General features: G+C 66.0%; 1 protein-coding gene across 1 annotated transcript; it reads left to right on the plus strand.

Annotated features, from left to right (window-relative positions):
- Positions 1–3805: 3805 nt before the first annotated feature.
- VPS37B (VPS37B subunit of ESCRT-I) lies at positions 3806–18367 on the plus strand (the record flags this gene model as incomplete). Its single annotated transcript, XM_084253325.1, has 4 exons — positions 3806–3916; positions 16663–16834; positions 17618–17700; positions 17876–18367. 4 exons carry the CDS (start codon positions 3806–3808, stop codon positions 18365–18367), a joined length of 858 nt encoding a protein of 285 aa, XP_084109451.1.
- Positions 18368–18695: the final 328 nt, after the last annotated feature.

The raw sequence follows: 18695 nt of genomic DNA on the forward strand, positions 1-18695 counted from the left end.
CCTGGCTCGTGGGGCTAAAGAGAAGTTATCGTTACAGATAATAATTGGTTTCTGGAGCTTTTTAGGCATTCTGGGTTAGAAATAAAGAGATACACATCGTTCAAAGCTCACTCTTTCAGGATTAAGAGCCCGAATTTAAACAAAACAAAGTGAGACCAAACAAAGCAAAGAAGTCCAGGATGACAATTATTTAAAAAAGTAGGAGCACAGCCTGGCGAGGGTCTGGAGCGCTGTGAGCGCGGGCGAGACTGTCAAGTGGTGGGCTGCCGTGGGAGCTGCCTGCAGGTCTTCGGAAAGTTTAAACTGCCACTGGCCCAGAAATTCCATTTTGGGGTGTACACCCCGAAGAGTTGAAAGCCAGGACTTGACCCGACCCTTGAGCACGATGTCGCTGTGGCACCATCTGCAGTGGCCCAGAAGTGAGGACAGCCCGTGTCCATCAGCAGAGAGCGGTCATGGCTGCTGTGGAACGGAGGCCACCTCTCCAAGGAACGAAAGTCGGGGACACGCTGTGATGTAGACAGACCTAAAGACAACAGTGGGTGGAATCAGCCAACCCGGCAGAGACACATCCTGTCACTGCACATACGTGTGGCCCCTGGGGACTCAAGAAATAGAAACAGAATCTAGAAGGTGGTGGCCAGGAGCTGAGGGGAGGGAGAAATGGGTTATTCCTTAATGGGTTCAGGGTTTCAGTTCTGTAGACGATGTGGCGATGGGCGCACGGCAGCATGGAGCTACTCCACGCCCCTGAACCGCACACTTAAAACTAGGGAAGATGCAGCTTTCGTGTCACGGACCTTTTATCACAATAAAACAACAACGGCGGAAAACTGTGGGTACAGTGCCTGGCAATATCAGCAGTGCTGAAGATGGGCCCCCCCATAACAGAAGAAAGAATTTTATACACACACACACAGTGGAACCCCACGCAGGCATAAAAGAGAGTTTCCAACATAACATATTCACCAGCCAGGATGCATCTCGGACACTTCATGTTCATCCGAAATGCAAGTAGCAGAGAGACCTTTGTGTGCCCGTACGTATGTGTATGTGGAATATACCCGTGTCTGTAGAATATACCTACCCGTGTGATATGAAGGTTACAGATATGTGCACACAAGGTAAAATCATTAGCCAGGGCAGGAGCTACCGTCTGGAGGGCAGAAAGGGTGAGGAGGGTGCGCAGAGGATTCAGCATGGCTTCCCCTCTACTAGCGCGTCATTAAGCTTCACTGACCTATACAAAGGCCCCAGGCGGACGACGAGGGGGTTCGGAAGGTTTAGCCACCTCGCTCTTCTGTATCTTCTCTGACTCTCCAAAGCCGGGACTGTGTCTAGAACGCGCTTTTCCTTCATGATGACTAGCGCTTAGGTCATTCTGGGCGTTTGGATGTTAGTAGGTGACAGTGACAGGGACGGTGACATCAGGCTGTGTCCTGAGAGGGCCAGGGCCGTGCCACCTGCCGCCTGGGGGAAGCGCTCCTCCCCTGCCAGCGCATACCTGTGTGGCTTATGCTCTGGATGCCTTTTCATGAGCTCAGCACAGGTTCTTCGGGCTCCTCAGCCTGGAATGCGTTGACGAGCAACTCCACTCATTTCCACCGGGGAGAAAGAATTCCTGTCTCAGGGTCAGGCGATATTCGAGTTCAGCTCTCTGGAGGTTATGTGTGTGGGTTTTTTTTTTTTTTTTGAAGTGGGCTTTCCAAACAATTCCTGATGTTGTGTAACATTTCTCAGGCAGTAACAATACTCCCATTGAAAGAGAAACCCTGGCACATACATCCATGGCCCTTGGTTTGCCAGAACAAATCTTAGCTAGCCCACAGATGTGATAGGCATCCGTAGGTGTACCGAGAAACCCAAATACCAGTCAACCAAAAAAAAAAAAAAAAAAAATGCACGGTCCACCCACACATTAAAATCGACAGGTTGGACAGCCATGCAAGGATCCTCTGGTTTCTTTTTTTTCCCTCAACCACCTTTAAGAGTGACGAGACGTTTTCAGAGCGGCAGCAAACAAGATGTTTCTGTGGTTTGCTCTATTTGACAAAGGAAGTGGGGTGTGACTTGCATAGCTCCTTTTCAGAAAACAGGTCGCTGAGAAGTTATAAAAGAACAGGGCAAGGCTGAGCAGTGAACCCTGTTTCAACCCGGCACCCAGCGGTCACCGCACACAGGTGCGCCCTTCAGAACCGGGCTGTTCCTGATGTGTGGTATCGGCTGAGTCACCTCGTCCCTCTGTGTTCTGAAGAGCTCAGATCCCGCACTTGTGGGGTCTTGTGTGGAATTAATTCTGAAATCTGAAATCTCCTCGGTGAGTAGTTCCTAGAAAGACAGCTGGTTTTCTCAATTGGGCAGAATTATTCCTTCCTTGCAGAGAAAAGGGGGACAAAAAACGAGTGAGGACGAGCAGGACTTCCTACCACCTCTTCCTCTTTGTGGTGGACTTTCTCCCTCAAAGCCGCCCTTTCGGACCAAACACAACAATTCCAAGGGATGACAACGGTGGCGCGCTCCTTTGAGGTCCGCAAAACCTTGTGTTTGCAAAAACTATGAACTGTTCCTCTACCTGTCCTCATTTTCCGCCGACTGTGTGCTTGAGCCCCGCGGGGCGGGGGGCGGGAAGGGCGGCCCACGGAGCCGGCCCAACACAGGGCCCTTCTGTCCCGCCGACGGAGGCGCGGAGGGTCGTCCGCAGGCCGGGGCGCGCGCAGCGCCGCCCCTGCTCACGCCCAGGTGTGTGACGAGGACGGCGCTGTGGATGCCAGGCTGGGCGCCAGGGCTCCTGCCAATCACTTGATTTTCGAGAGAAAAACTTGCCTCCTTCTGGGGCCTCAGTTTCTTTTGTAAACTTAGGGGGCTTAGGTTTCTTTCAACTAGCCCTGAGGCAGATCCCGAGGCAGGAGAACGCGCACCCGGACACCCGGGCAGCCAGAGCATCCCCACGGCCGGGGAGACTGGGCACCGGGCCCCAAAGTCGCCCGGTTTTCCTGTTTTCTGAACGGGCACGGCGTGGCCTTCCTCGACGTCGCCGCAAGGGCCGGCTCGGAGGCCCGGCCGGTCTGGTGTCTTCCTCGCGGCGCTGAGGCGCGACTCAGGCCTGTGCCCGCGCGGGAGGGCTGCCCGGGGCGCCCCAGTCTCCCCTCCAGCGTCCCTCGCCCTGCCCTGCTCTCCGGGGGTGCCTTTCACTTCTCCTCGGGTCTCCAGGATCCCCTCACGGCGGCGTTCTGGGCCCTTCCGCGCGCTGCCCTCGCGGCCACGTCCTCTCGCCTCCTGTCGCGTCTCCTGTCGGTTTAGCGGGTGGGGGGGGGGGCCCTCTTGTCCGCCGAGAGCCGCAGCCCCAGGCCCCGCCCGCAGGTCTCGGGAGGCGGCGCCGGCCGTCACGGGCGGCCGCACAGCCCCGAGGCCCCCGCGGCGCTCCCGCGGCCCCTCGAGGGTCCCGACGGCGGGGCTGAGAGCCGCGGCCGCTCCTTCCCGCCGATTCCCTCGCTCTGGGCTCTCCTCGCCCTGGAGAAAGGGCTCTGATGACGTCACGCGCGGCCCTGCGCTGTGACGTCACCGCGCCGCCGCGTCACGAGCCGCGGCCCGGCCCCGCCTCCCGCCACGGGCCCCCGCGCCCACCCGGGCCGTCGCCCCGCGGCCCGGCCCCGCCGGGGCCCGGCGTCACGTCACGTCCGCCCGCCCGCGCGGCGGTGACGTCACGCCCCAGCGCTGGCGTCACGTGCCCCCCCGCGGGGCGGCGCTGAGGGCGGCGCTTCCGGTCGCGGCGCCGGGCGGCCAGAGCGGCCAGAGCGGGCGCGGGATGGCGGGCGCCGGGGCCGAGGCGCGCTTCGCGGGGCTGTCGCTGGTGCAGCTCAACGAGCTGCTGGAGGACGACGCGCAGCTGGCGGCCATGGTGCAGCGCATGGAGGAGGTGAGCGGGCGCGCCCCAGCGGGCGGGCGGGCGGCGCGGCGGGGGCGCTGGGCACGGCGGGGCGCCGGGCGCGGAGGCGCTGAGTCCGGGCCGAGGAGCGGGGGGCGCCGGGGGCCGGCGGAGTCGAGGGCCGGGGCGGCTGAGGCGGGAGGGTCGGGGCAGCCTGGGCCGGCGCGGGGCTCGCGGGGCCGGGGCTCGGGGCGACCGGGGTGGGGGGGCGCCGGGGCCGCCGCGGGTGCTGACGCGGGTCGGGGCGTCTGCGGCGGCGCCCAGGCCGGGCAGGGTCCTCGGGCTGAGAGGCCCTCACCCAGCCTGGAGATTCGGGGGCCGGTGTCTCAGGGCTCCTGGCAGCGCCGCGGGGCTCCTGGGCCGGCTTCGTTGGCAGCTTTCCCCGGGGCGCGCTGTGTGGACGGGCCTGGCAGCGGACCCCCGGCCCCTGGGCAGGTGCCCCCTCCGCGCAGAGGGGAGCGTGGTCCTTCGAGCGCGGCGGCGCTGCTGGGTGTCCTGGCCTCCCCAGGCCCAGGAAGCTTCCTGGAGGTCTGTTTTTGGAGACGACACCCCCCATCTACCTCTTTGAAAGTTGAAGGCCACCCCAACCCCTGGGAGGCATGTGTCCCCCAATTCTGGTGCTCATCATGCCGTGTGTGCTTTGCTCCAGGGGTGACCAGTTTCACCCTGGCACGGCGGGGTCTGCTTCCCCCCCCCAACCCTCTCTTTCTTGAAAGTCCGATCCTCTGGACCTGGGTCTCTCCAGGCAGGTGGACCCAGGCGGGGTCCCAGCGCCCCCGGCTCCCCCGCCACTCCTCCTCCTTTGTCTCTGAAGTCTGAGCCTTCCCACGCCTACGGGGCTGAGCCTCGTGCCCAGAAGCCCGTGTGGGGGCTTTTGGCTCTTTCCGGAGAGGGATTGTTCCGCTCCGAGCCAGCCCCCTTGGGGGGGCTTGTCTGGAGGTTGCACATTGAAAATCACTGGAAAACCCTCAACAGATCATTGTCCCCAGCGACAGAGAGCCCGCTGTAGTAAGATGGTATCAGTCTTTCCATTAATGCACCCCTTGTATTCACGGGCTTTGTAGCTTGGCGCAGGGAAGGCTGCTCCGATGCGGGGTCGCCCATTTACCCTCTCCAAGGGGCGCTTTCCATTTCAGGGAATAATAAGTGACAAAATCCATCTTTCTTGACTGAATGGGAGTTTCATGTTGCCAAAGAAAGAAAATCTTGGCTTAGTTTGTCTGGTTTTCAGTTGCTGGGAGACCTTTTGTTGACCGTCAGCAGGCATCTTTCTTGTTTTATAATAAAATGATAGGTGTGTTTTTCGAACGTCTAACGCCAGCTACAAGTCATGTTACTGTACACGTCCGTGGTGCTTCAGTAGGAGTCGGGCTGCTGGAACGTTCGTAGAAGTAAACTGCTTTTTAGGTGGTGTCAGGAGTTCTGCTTACCCCGAGGCTGTTAGGGACAGCGCTGCTCTTTCCTTTAGAAACTGGAAGTTACTCTTTAAAGGGAAAAGCAGATTAGTCTAGAGGGACTTTTTTCTAATGTGACCTTCATACGAGGGGACCCTGTACAGATCCTGAGGGCTGACAGCGCACCGCCCTTGGTCTCCACAGAGGCCAGGTTAAGCTGCCCAGCGGTTTGTTCTTCGGGTGTTGTGTTTTGAAAATAAACTGAACACCAAGAGCGACGTGCCTCAGGCGCGCAGCTCAGCCAGCGGTCACACTCCGCAGGCCCCCTCTGTGGCCACGCATGGCCGCGGGTGTGCCTGGACCCCTGGGTTCGGCCATGGCAGCTGCACTCGGCAGTCACGTTATGCCTTGGCTTACTTGGGGGTGGTTGTGAGACACGAGAAGAAGCAGTGCGTGACCTGTCTACTCTCGCCCGAGGACACGTTTGGAAGTGGTGTTAAGGACACTCGGGCTCTGGAGTCTTCCGTCCAGACTGGACCGTGGCGTGTGATGGTAGGCGGGCCTCTGCGCCATCTGAGCATCTGTTGGGGAGGATAAGATCATATTTGCTTCGAGCGCTGACGTGGGGGGAGCTGTGAGATGGTGCGGGTTAAATCCTCGCCACAGCCTACAGTTAGTGCTGGGCGGAGAGTGACTGCAGTTACTAATCATCATGTGTTCTTTCTTTTTAGAAAGATTACTGACAATCGCTAGTATCAGATCATCGTGGCAAATGAATAGGGCCTTGCTTCAAGAATTTTAAGGGGATTTTAATTTACCATTAGGCTAAGCAACATTTTTCCTTTCTGTGGGCAAAGTGATCACGTATCCCTGGAGGTCTTGGATGAGAGAGTAAATGGAACTGGCCTTTCGCTGAACAGCCTTACCCAGATCCAAGGGCTTTTTTCTTAATTGGCAGAAGGAAGTGTTTTAAATTGTAGAGTGAGGCTTCTTCCAGCCTGAGGGGATATTTTGTGGCTAGGTTGTGAAGGCCTCCTCTGTCAAGTTAAGTGCAGCTGTGCATTGTGCTGCACTTACATGGTTTTAATTGTGGTGTGCGAGCTCCGGCTACAACCCTCATTTTCCTCGCCTGTGAGTGTCTTTCCCGTCCCTCCAGGCCCGTGACGTGCTCCCCAAACCTGGCACCGCCTCGGTGATCTCACGCTCGCTGCGGGCTGGCGTTTCGTAGGCACACGTTCTTATTTTTATTTAAAGTTATTTTTACGTGGCAGTGGAATGCTCCCTTCTCTGTCCATCCACATGAACCCCGTCGGCCCATCCGGGGCACGCCCTTGAAAGGAGCCTTAGGATTATTCAGGCAGCTAAGCCATACCTCCCCGCGTGCGTCTCCCCGGCTGCTTTCTGAGGAAATACTGATTGATTGGTCCTAACGGAGGACTCCACTAGGGATTCAGACGCAGGAGCTTGTGAGAACACCCACGTGCCAGACGCCGGCCTGGAAAACGAGTTGTTGAGTGGGAAGTGGAGAACTCTGGTCTGGAAGTGGTTGTTCCCCTAAGGCGTGTTCCGGTGTGATGTGTGTGGGGCTGCAGAGCTAAGGCATGAATCATAAGGGCTCATTGAAATGCCCCGATCCTGCTGGAAACCGGGACTGCTGCTCCCGCCGCCCTGGGCGGGGGCAGGAAGCCGGGGTGAAGCGCGGGTGTCAACTTGGAGTTTGCTTCTGCTCACATGGTGCCGTCGTGATTATCCACGTCAAGATGTCTCCCGTCGGCCTGTTCTTTAAATTCTGGAGTAAAAAAAAACTTCTGGGCCAGGAATGTTGTCTGAAATGCAGCCTTTTCTCATTTTATCTTTTCCACAGTTTCGCGGGGAGGGCACAGCGGGAGCGCGCCCTTCTTGCGGGGCCCTGGGCGCCCCGTGCTTCCGCGCCTCAGCCGCGCGGTGGGGATGGTCGCGGCTGCCTGTTGGGGCTCTTGGGCGAAATGTAGAAACAGGTGACCACGCTCTGGGCGCAGAGGCGGGCTCCCTTGCTTTAATAAGAGGCTGACAGAATTGTGAGACCGGCCTCGCTGAAACCTGACCCCCAGCTGTGTTTACCCGCCATCTGCTGCTTTTGCCTTTATGGAAAGTGCAGCGGGGGTGGGTGGTATAGAGCTGACTGGGGTCCCGGGAGCGTGACCCCTTGGCAAGTGCTCAGCCTCTCTGGGGGCAGTTTCCTCCTCGGCCGTAAAGGCGATGGCAACAGTAGCTTCCTGGGGTCGCTGGGTGGGTTGGGTGCGGTGAGCACAGAAGGTGCCGTGCGCCTGGCACAGGGCAGCTGCTGTTGCCGAGACCGCGAAGACTAAGAAGATCCCATTTCAGTCTGGGGCTCTGGCCATGTGTGCGGCGTTGTGAAACCAGACGGGGCGTCACCCCTGCGGTGTGATCGGGGCGGGGGCTCAACTGTGTGCAGACTCCTGAGGCGTGGGGTTTCAGTTTGGGGAGATGATGGGGAGACGGGGCACAGTGGTGTTGATGTGATGGCCTTGGTGTGCCCGAGCCTTAGATTTAAAAATAGCTAAATAGGGCCTCCCTGGTGGCGCAGGGGTTGAAAGCTCAGTGCTATCAAGCTATCCCCAGCCACTGCCCAGCCACTGCGGCCTAAGTTCAATCCCCGGCCAGGAAGCTGACCCTCACAGAGCACAGCAGACCTCTCCTGTCTCCCCGCTGCTCCCCTCAGCGGTGTATTTCAGTGGTCCCGCCTGTTCTGCTCCCTGCTCTGTCTCTGGTGAATCCTCTCACCCCCCGCACCTCTCATCTGCACCCCAGCTCGGTATGCGTAAATAAATCTTTTAAAAAAATGGCTCAAACAGTAAGTTCTGTATGTTGTGTATATTTTACCACAGTTTTAAAGAGAATACACAAAAGGCCGTGAGGTATAGATGACATTGATGAGGTTCCTGGTGTGAGGGGCTTTGGCAGGTGGGTGTGATTTCAGAAAATCAGCGCCAGGACAGTAGGGCCTGCAGGAGGGCCAGACTAGTGCAGGGAGGCCCGGCACCTGCCAGCCGCAGAGGAAGTGAGCACGGCCTGTGGAGCCCTCTGGGGGTCACCCAGGCCTCTGCCTTGGCTTAGGCCGTCACTCTGGGCAGGACTGTGAGGGCCAGGCGGGGCGTCGGGAGGAAGCAGCAGTGTGAGCGCAGGCCCAGAGCAGGGGAAGGCAGGGCAGGCTTTCTGACTGCTGAGTTATAACCTCCATGTTGGCCAGATCAGACAGGCGATGCTAGGGAAGTGACGGGAAGGAAGGCTGGTGAGGGCAGAGTGCCAGGTGAGCGCTCGGCCGCGGCTCTCTCTGGAGCACAGGGTGCTTGAGGAAGGCCCCCAGGTTGGGTAGGAGCGGACGTGCCGCAAGAAGGATTAGGATCCCGCTGGACTTTCAGGGGACGGGAACCAGCTGACTGACCTCCTTTCGCCTCGCCATGCGCTGTGTGGCCTCCCTCCCCAAGCTCCCCCACCCCGTCCTGGCCACGACCCCTCAGTCTGGCCCTTGACTCACACCTTGTGAGTCGCTCCCTTCCCCGTGTCTGTCGTGTCCAGCTTTTCGTCCTTGACATCAGCACAGCACCTGGCGCGCGGGCCACGCCCGCCTGCTCAGGCCTGTGAGGACAGCTGGCCTCCAGTGGGGGAGCTGCCTGGCGGGCAGGGGACACGCTTCCCACAGCGGGGTTTGCAGAGGAGGTGTGAGCCGAGCGGGGGGCGCTTGTGCTGGAGCTGACTGGCTGGAAGAGGAAGTAGGAGGCTGAGCCGTCTGAACCTTGCCCGGCACGTGCAGGTGGCTGCGCTCTGAGCGAAACCAGCTTTGCTGTTTATTTGGCTTTTGTCGCAGTATTTGTAGCAGAGCGTTGCCATGGGGATTTCGCCAGGTGTGTGGTGCGGGGCCGTCTGCGAGGCCGTGTCCGCTGCTGGACACGTGTGGCAGCGGCAGCAGAACGTGCCGAGGCAGGAGCCGCAGCCAGTGTTTCCTTCCCAGCCGCGTGGGCCTTGCAGAGCCTGTCGTTGTCAGGAACACTCTTCCCGGCGCTCCAGAGACCTGAGGGGTGCGCGTCGTTCCTCACAGAGAGGGACAGCAAAGACGCGGGCGTCGCTCCTTGCGCTCGGTCCCATCGCGGTGCGTCCCGAGGATGCTCTCAGGTGCGTTCCTGCGGAATTGTGACGAACACTCTTCTTTGTCCTGCCAGAGGCCTTGTGTGAGAAGCAGGTGTTGGCAGAACTCGTGTGTTACACGCCGCGTCACAGCCACTGCTGCGTTCGGGGCAGGCTGCGGTTGTCACCAGAGTCGGCGAGTGGCCCTGGTGCTCCCGGGATGGAGGCCGGCCGCTTGGTCACGACCGGGACACGGCGGGTCTGGGAAGTTTACTTGTCTACTTGGACTCTGAGGGGCACCGTGGATGGGAAGCCACCGAGGCTCACCCCTCAGGATGGCCCAGAGCCGATTGCACAGCAGCTGGTCCCAGTGAAGCCTGCAGACACGCCCTGGCAGTGGCGAGGTGGGGAGGGGGCGGGGGGCCGGGAGGCCCTCCGGGCACTGGGGCTGGGCGCTGCAGGGCTTCCTCGAGAAAGTGACTCCCGAGCAGTGATCGGAGGCCGAGTTACCTGGGCACCAAGGGGGGGGCTTGCTGCTCAGGGTGGGTGACCCTCAGGCCAGAGGAGAGCAGGCCCGCACGGGCTGGCAGGGCCTTGCGGGTGGGCGTGGCGCTGGCTGAGGCCCCTGGAGGGCTTTGGTGGCAGCACTGCAGTCAGGTCTGTGTTGCTGTGGACAAGGCAGGCGGCCGGGGGTGGGTTTAGGGGAGACCAGCGGGCGGGGAGGGCTGGACACTGAAAGGGGATGCGCAAGCCCTTGGGGCAGCACGAGGCCACCGGGCGCTCGGGACCTGGCAGCGCGAGGGCTCCTGGCACACGGCGGCAGGACGCTCGTGGCTCTGGTTTGTCGGTGGCCGCTTTGAAAGTGTTCAGGGAGTCGCTTGCACGGCCAGTGACGGCCTCACGAAGTCAGTGACAGCAAGAAGCGGGGAATGGCCGCGTCGAGCTCCCCAGACTGCCAGGGCGGCCGCAGGTGGGGCGGTGCAGAGGGGCGGGGTGGGTCTGGGAGACCCTGGGCCTTTCCGAAAGCCTCCCTCCCGGTCTGGAGGAGGGGCGACTGCTGCCTGCCCAGCCGCCAGTGGCTGTGGCCCGGGGTCGCGGGCTGTGGCCCTGGGTCGCGGTGCCTTGGAGCCAGGCCCTGGGCGCGGTGGAACCCCAACCCCGTTGCGGCGGGGGGGGTGGGGGCGGGGGGAGGGGGAGGGCCCGGTCAGGCCCACGCGTTTCCCAGACGCCTCCATCCCAGAGCCGGCCCCGGCCCCTCCCCCGGCAGGCCGGGAAGAAGCTTGGCGCAGCGACTGTGCGCACAGGCTCGGCCCCCGGAGCCCGGCTTCCCCGCCGGGACGCTGCGCCTGGGCAGGGCTGTCTGCTCCCTCCTGGCCGTACGGGCGGCGGCGCCTTGTTTTCCTTTCCTCAGCCCCGGGGTCAGGCCTTAAACACACGACGTCTCGACGTGTTTGTGCGGGAGAAGCTCTGGCACAGAGACCGGCGGCGACGGGAGGGGCGTCGCGCGCTGCCCACACGGCCCGTCGCCTCGCCGGGTCTGACCCGCTGCCCCGTCCCGGGCTCGCTCTGGTTCCCCGCTGCGGGGTGGTCACCTGCGGTGTCAGCACTGCCCGTCCGGCCGGCGTCCTGCCTCCTTGCCAGGCGCGGCTGACGCTGCGGGTGAATTTCCTCCTGGAGCGTCGTGGAGGCCGCGGCCCTTCCCCTCTCAGCGGCTCTGGGGCGCGCGGCTTTGCCGCCGTCAACCACGGCGCGGCCTTTGCTCATCCGTCCTCGCCGGGAGGTTTAGCGCATGGGCCGCGCTTTCCGCCAGACCCTCTGATGGCCGCGGCGCTGCGGGCGGGCGGCAGCGGGCGGCCTGAAACAGGCTGTGGGGCCAGCAGGGGCAGCGCCGTCCCAGGACAGCGTCCAGGGGGAGGACGGGCCACCGCCTGTGGGGCCGCCACCCGCGCGCAGATGCGCAGCGCTCAGGCCCGGGGAGCGCCGGCCGCGGGGCTTGTTCAACAACCCGGGGAGAGGCGTTCGGGGGCCACGCGTCCGCGGCGCTGCCTCGCCCAGCTGGTGCCCGCCGGTCCGGGCGTCTGAAGAGAGACGCTGTCTGGCCCCGAGGGCGTGCAGCCTGTGGCCTCGGCAGGCAGCGGGCCGGGGTCCAGGTCGCTGCGGCTGGACGTGCGGGGCCACTGAGATGCCACCGCCGCCATGACCTCAGTCTGAGGGGACAGCGCTGGACCCGGGACCAGACCGCAGCGGGGGCGGCAGCCAGGAGGTGCTGCCGCCGGATGATTGTCAGCTCAGAGGTGACCCGGGTGCAGCGCGCCCGTCGCCCGTCAGCAGCGCTGGATGGCCCTGGCCCGTGGCGAGGGTCGCCCGCTCGGTGTCGGCCCAGCTTGGGCGGCCCACACCACAACCACGGCTCGCTGAGGCGGCGGGTCTGTGGTCTCGCGCTCCCCCAGGCGATGGGTGACAGGGCGGAGGCAGCGGCCCCGCCTCTGCACAGCAACTCGGCTTCTTCTCCTGGGGGTTGGCGCGTCCAAGCGCCTCCTGTCCGAGCCAGCAAGTGTCCAGCCGGAGCACCCCGGGCGAGCCCGTCCAAGGGCGCGCTTGTCCCCAGGCTGGCTCCCTCCTGCACTGTCCCCCCTCGGGCCCCCACCGCCCAGGCTGATGGCCCCGGGTCAGGCCGGTGGCTGATCGGGCCCTTTACCACGGCTCGCACCCGATGGGCCCGTCCATGTTCCGGGCGCCACATCCACCGCCTGGCACTGCGTGCAGCGGGAGGCGCCACAGCGCGGGAGCTGGCCGGGGGTCCCGAGGGCTGCGTGCCCCGGGCGGGGTGGTCGGGGCCACTGCCACCGGCCGTCACTGCTGGCCGACGCCCCAGCAGGGCCACTGGCATCGGGCAGTACAATGTCCACCACCCACAGGCAGTGCTCGGGGCCAAGCGCCGGTGCCCCGGGGGGGCTATCTCTTGCTTCAGTGACGCGAAACCTGAGATTTGCCTTCACAGACCCGCTGCCCCAAAGCGAAGGACGAAAGAAGCAAGAAAAGCCGCGGTTGCCGGTTTCGCGCCGGGGGGGGGGGCACCAAGGATGAGTCACGCTTTCCCTCTGCCGCGCTGGACAGTGGCCGCCGTGAAAAGTTAAATAAAAGACATAAATAGTTGGGCGATTCAGACGGCTGCTGCGGGAGCGGTTCTGTGCGGCAGGCTGCCCCGGGGGGCCCGCGCGCAGTTGGGGCGCAGTCGTTGGCCGCTCGCCTGGAGACAGACCCCGGCAGCGGTACAGCCCTGCGGCTGCCGGTGCTCCCTCCCGGGGGCTCCCTCAGCCCCGGCGGGCGGCGCTCTGCCCTGAGCGCGGTGGGGACACGTCGTCTGAGGCGGGGGCTCGGTGGCACGGTGCCAGGCGAGCAACGGGCATGTGGACATCAGCACCAGTATCTTGTCTTCTGTAAATCACCGGGGTCCCATCTGACTTTGCTGTTTCCTCCTCCTCTCGAACCTTCCCTGTGAAGAGCAGGTGCGGCCCTCTTAGTGCCGGCCCGCGCCCCACGAAGCCGAAGAGCCGCCTGCGGCTGTCTCGGGACCTGTGCACATGGTGCTCTCGATGTGGGGGCGCCTGAGGTTGCATGCGCACTGTCCCCCGGCCGTGTCTCCCCTGCGCCCCAGAGGGGCCGCCCGCCCGCGCACTTCTGGAGTGGGGGGTGGCGCCCGGCCAGCCCCGTGGTGAGCTGGCGGTGGGGGGGCTCCTGCGGCGCTGCGGGCGTCAGAACCTTCCTCGCGCCTGGGCGCTCTGGGGCGCTGGCTCTCCCCGGGCAGCCCTCCCACACCGCGTGTGCTGCTTGGGACGGGGCGTCTGTTCGGGGCAGTCGCTGTCGCGCTCTGAACCCCCGAGCCCGCGTTTCCCGTCAGCATCTGCTGGTTTGGCGTGACCAGCTTTCCTCCGCCGCGTCACCGTGTAAGATTTATTATGAACATTGAAAGAAGCGCGCAAGGGCCTAGCAGGAGTTTCATCATGAACTGCTGGCCCGCGGCCCCGGGATCCACGTTCCGCCGACCAGGTCGGGCAGGGGAGGCTGGCGACGCGCCCGTGCTGGCCTGGCGCTCGGCGCGGGCTGGAGGAGCCGGGTCTGCTCTTCGGGGGCTCCGCGCGCTCCTCAGAGGCGATCGCGAGCTCACGTGTCCTCGTCTGTCCTTGGGAAAATTATCCCAGTTACGGGAGTCAGGCTTCTGGCCAAGTGGGGGGCCCCGGCGGCGCGGGGGCCTGGGGGGGTCACACAGCCCCCCAGGACTCGAAGACCGGTGCAAGCCGGCGGGCGTGGGACCGGCCTTCCCGCCTCCGGCTGCTGTGGGTGCGGGGAGCGGGGCCCGCCGCGGGGAGGCCCCAGGGAACCCTCCCGCGCACGTGGCAGCCGGCCGGCCGTTGGCGGGTGGGCGCAGCAGGGTGGAGAGGGGCCCCCGGCGGGGGAGATGCCGGCCCCGCTAGCTTCCTGCGGCGCCCACGACAGGGGACTGTGGACGCGGTGGCTTAAAAGCAGGTGGATTCACGACCCCCCCCCCACGGCGCTGGGGGTGGATGCGCCCTCCCCTCGGCTGCAGGTGTTGCCTGCGCGGCTCTTTGGGGACACTCGCCTGTCCTTGGGTGGAGGGCTGCCCAGTCCATCCAGGACGACCTTCCTCTGCTCCGGATCCTAAACGTGCGCCATTTCCAGGACCCGCACACGGCGCGCTCGCGGCCTCGGGAGGGGGGCTGTGGGCACTGCGCCCGCCGCGAGCAGCCGTCCCTCCCGGGGCGGGTGTTGGGGGCTTCTGGTGTCAGGAGCGGGCGTGCTGTCTTGGGGCGGGCCCCGGGGCCTGTTCACGTCTCCGTGCGCATTCGCTGCTCCGGGAAGACGCGGTGCCGGGTGAACGGGTGACCAGGTGGGCGAACCAGCGCCGGGGGCCGCGGTGCCCCGAGGGGGGCCAGAGGTGAGCGTGGGCCCCACGCTCGGGGGCTCTCAGGCTGGGGAGGTTGAGAAAGACTCTGGGCGTCACGGGGGTCTCAGTAGCTCAGCCAGGTTTGGGGGTGGATGAACTTCCAGGTTGGGAGCCACAGATGAAGAGGCTTCGTGTGCCAGACGGCATGTCTGCTTGCTTCAAGATTGATTTATTTGTGCACACAAGAGCTGGGGCACCGGCCAGAGGTGCGGGGGGGTGAGGGGACCCACCAGAGACAGAGTGGGGAGCAGCACAGGCAGACTGACAAATTACACTGCTGAGGGGAGCAGCGGGGAGACAGGAGAGGTCTGCGCGCCATGTGGGAATCTCCCTGGCCGGGCATCGCGTGGAAAGTCCCCACAGCCCTGGGGGGCCTTGAAACCAAGCTCAAAATCCAGGCGGCGATGGGGTGTGCGCAGACGCGCGCGACCCCCACTCGAGTTCACCAGCAAACACCGGGCCTCCTTGGTGGCGCAAGGGGGTAAGTCTCAGCACCGTGGAGCCACCTGCAGCCGCTGCGGCCTGAGTTCCATGCCCGGCCAGGGAGATTCCCACATGGCGCGCAGACCTCTCCTGTCTCCCCGCTGCTCCCCGCAGCAGTGTAATTTGTCAGTCTGCCTGTTCTGCTCTGTCGAGATTGGGGTCACATCCGGGTAAGGGCTGGGGGGGCCTCTGGATCACCCCGTGGAGCGTCCGCGTGGCACCGGTGGGCAGGCCCGGATGCAGGGGCAGTGCCAGCCTGGGCCCTGTGCCGGCCGGCGGGGTGCGGGGGCTCCTGTCTCCGGCCCAAGCGCCTCTCGGCGCAGCCCCGCACGCTGCGGGGCCGGGTGTCTTCTCTTCCTTACCCACGTGGGTCCTCTGTGGACACCGCCCCCCAGGGCTGGTGGGGTGGCGCTCCCGCCGGCAGGGTGTGGGGACGCCTTTCCTCGCGTGGCGGAGGCCGCGTTCACGCCCGAGTCAGCACCGCGCAGAGCGGGAGGAAGGGCGAGTCGCTGGGGACCCCCGGCCCCCCCGCTGGGCGCCGCAGCAGGTGGCTGTTGGGGCTGCCGGCGGGGTCTCCCTGCGGAAAGGAAACTGGCCGGCTGTGACACCCGCTTCCACCGCCTCGACGCCGGCGCTGGGGGCAACCAGCCGCTCCCCGCCGCGTGGCCCCTGCGGTGGTCGCGCGAGGCCTGGCGCTGCCCCCAGCGTGCGCCAGCGGCCGGGCGGGTGTCCCTCGCAGTGTCCTTTGGTCTCTCCCGACTCTGGCGACGGTGGCTTTTCCTGTGGCGGCGCAAACGAGCTGCCCTTGGGTGCCCACGGGGGGACGGGGGGGCTGTCCCCGGCTCGCGCCTGGAGGTTGGTCCGCGGGTCCCCGCCGGGCCGTGTGGGCCCCTTCCTGGCCCTTCTGCGCCTGGCCGCGGTCCCGACCCGAAGGGGGCTGGGGCGCCGCTGTCTTCCCAGGGGGCGCCTCAGGAGCCCCGCGCTCCCTGGGCACCTTGGCGTCGGCTCTGGGACACCCGCCTCGGGAATCGCGCAGACCCGGCGCGGGGCCCAGGGCCATCGGCACAGAAGGCTCCGCGCCGCGCTCCTCCCCTCCGCGCGCTCACTCCTCGGGTGGCGTCTGGCCTGAGCGCCTGGGGGCGCGGCGTGCCCGAGACAAGGTGCCGCCCGTCGTGCCCTCCCGGCGCGGGGCGCGGGTGGCCGCGGGCTCGGCCGGCCCGGGAGGCCCCGGCTGACGGGAGGGGGAGCCGCTGTCGGAGGAAGGAAGTCGCCGCGAAAATAGCCCGGGTGGGCGTAGCGCGGCTGGCCCCGGGGTGAGGCAGCGCCCCCAGAGAGCCCGGGGGTGGGGGGGCGCCAGGACGCGCTCGCGTGGAGATGCCAGCGGGCAGGGGCGGGGACGTGCCTCCCTCCGGGCAGGCCTGGTGGTCCTCGCACCGGCCCCCCCCCCCGCTGCCCGGGGTCAGGGCTTCCCGGGTAACCCTGGGGAGAGGGCGCAGCAGGCCCGGGCGACTCCCCGCGTCCCCCGGCCGCAGGGCTGAGCTGGCGCTGCCGCCCGGCCTGCCGTCCCGCCCGCCGGTCCTTCCCCTGGCGGCCGCGACTCCCAGGCTCCCGCCGCGCGGGGTCTGGCCCGGAACCTGCGCCGCGCTGGCCGGGGAGGTCGGGGGCTCGCGCGGGAGCTGGAGGCGGCCGCCCCGCCCGGGGTGCCCGCTGGGCCGCGGGGTGCGCGCCCGGCAGCTCCCTGGGCCCTCACGGCGCGTCTCTTCCCGCAGACGCAGAACGTCCAGCTGAGCAAGGAGATGACGCTCGCCGGCAACCGGAGCCTGGCCGAGGGCAACCTGCTCTACCAGCCCCGGCTGGACTCGCTGAAGGCGCGCCTGACGCAGCGGTACCGGGAGCTGCAGGCGCTCCTCGAGGCCTGCCAGCTGAAGAAGACGCGGCTGGGTAGGGGCGCGGGGCGGGGAGGCCGCGTCCCTGTGGAGCGTTTTCCGGGCGGCCCGTGCGCGCCCAGGCCGGCTCCCGCGTGGACTCGCCCCCGCGTTCTGCCCGCGGCTTCCCTGCCCCGCAGCGAGGGCGCTTGGTTCTCGGGTTCGACCCGGGAGTCGCTGCCGCGGAGGCGCCGGCTCGGGCTGTGGGCCACGCTCTAGCCCCGAGTTCTGGGCGCAGATGCCCCCCGGGCGCTTGGAGCCTGAGAGGTTGCGGGGTCCCCTGGTGAGGGTCGCACCGTGATGCCGCGGCCCCCGTCGGCAGACACGGGGGTCACGCGTCCAGCCGGAGCGTGGGAGGGGGTGAGGCTGGCAGGACCAGGCGGGCCGGCTGGCCAGTCCCACGCTGGGCCCAGGGTCACCAGGTGGACACTGTCTCAGGGGACACGTGAGCATGCGCGAGGTCGCCCGTGCCGCCAGGGCTGGAGGCCGTCGGGGCGCTGCGGGCCGGGCCTGGCGTGCTCCCGCGCAGGTCATGCAGGGGCTGCCCCGCAGCAGCGGGGGGCGGAGGCAGGGGCCGGGTGGGTCCCTGTGGCCCCGCAGCAGTAGGGACCGTCCTGTATCCTCGTGGGCCGTGGTGGTTGGCCCCCCAACATGTGGGATTCGGGGTGAGCGTGCGAGTCGTCATCCCGCAGCACGGGGAGGGGAAGGCGGCGAGGGCGGGTCCCCGAGTACGCGCTCTGGAGGGCGGTGGGCCGGGGCTGAGGCCGAGCCTGATACCCCTCGCCCCCTGCTCCCCCAGACCAGCAGTCGAGCAGCGCTTCCTTGGAAACCCTGCTGGCGCTTCTCCAGGCCGAAGGGGCCAAGATCGAGGAGGACACGGAGGTAACCGGCCAGGGCCAGCAGGGGGTGTGGGGCCGACCTGCCCCCTGAGAGGGTGGGGACGGGGGCCCTTCCGGACTGAGCGCCGCTGTCGGGCTTCAGGCTGCTCCCCCCGGGGCTGGTGCACCTGCCCCCCTGCCCCCAGCTCCCCCAGCAAGGTTTCCCCTGCTTCTTCCAGAACATGGCCGAGAAGTTCCTGGACGGAGAACTTGCCCTGGACGCCTTCATCGACGTCTACCAGAGCCAGCGCAAGCTGGCCCACACGCGGCGGGTGAAGATCGAGAAGCTCCAGGAGATGGTGCTGAAGGGGCAGAGACTGCCACAGGCCCCGGCCCTGCCGCTGCCCCGGGTGCCCGAGCCGGTGCCCGCCGCCCCCCTGCCCTACCCCGCCGCGGAGGCCAGCGGGCCCCCCTGCGTCCTGCCTCGGCGCGTCCCTCCCCCACCGCCCCCGGTGCCCGCGGGACGCTTGGCCACGCCTTTCACGGCCGCCGTGGGCCCAGGACCGGCCCTCCCGTACCCAGGACTCCAGTGCCCCCCGCTGCCGCCCCGCGCGGGCCTGCCCCCCCAGCAAGGATTCTCCGCGCAGCTCGTGTCGCCGCCGATCCCACCGGCGCTCCCGCAGAGGCCCCCGCCCCGGCTGCCCCCGCACCAGCCGGGCTTCATCCTCTAGTGGGCCCGGCTGCGCCCGCCGCCTTTGACCCTGGGCCAGGGCCAGGGCCGGTGGGCGCGGGCGCCCCGGTGGCTGTGCCGGGCTCGCCTGGCGCCCCTGCTTGCGGTCCCGGTGTGGGCTGTGGCAAGCAGCGGCGGCCTGGAGGACAGCGCCCGCCTCCCCTCACGGTGGAGCCCCTTCTCCTGGCAGCTTTGGCTGCCGCGCCCGCGGGCTCTCCTCCAGCCCCGCCCCAAGGGCCGAGCCAGCCAGGCGGGCGCTCCCGAATCGTGGGGTGGGGCCGGTCACCCCTCCTCCCCGAACCTGGGCGCTCCTGCCGCCTCAGGCCGGG

The sequence above is a fragment of the Talpa europaea genome (genome assembly GCF_964194135.1).
Source record: "Talpa europaea genome assembly, chromosome: 14".
NCBI lineage: Eukaryota > Metazoa > Chordata > Mammalia > Eulipotyphla > Talpidae > Talpa > Talpa europaea.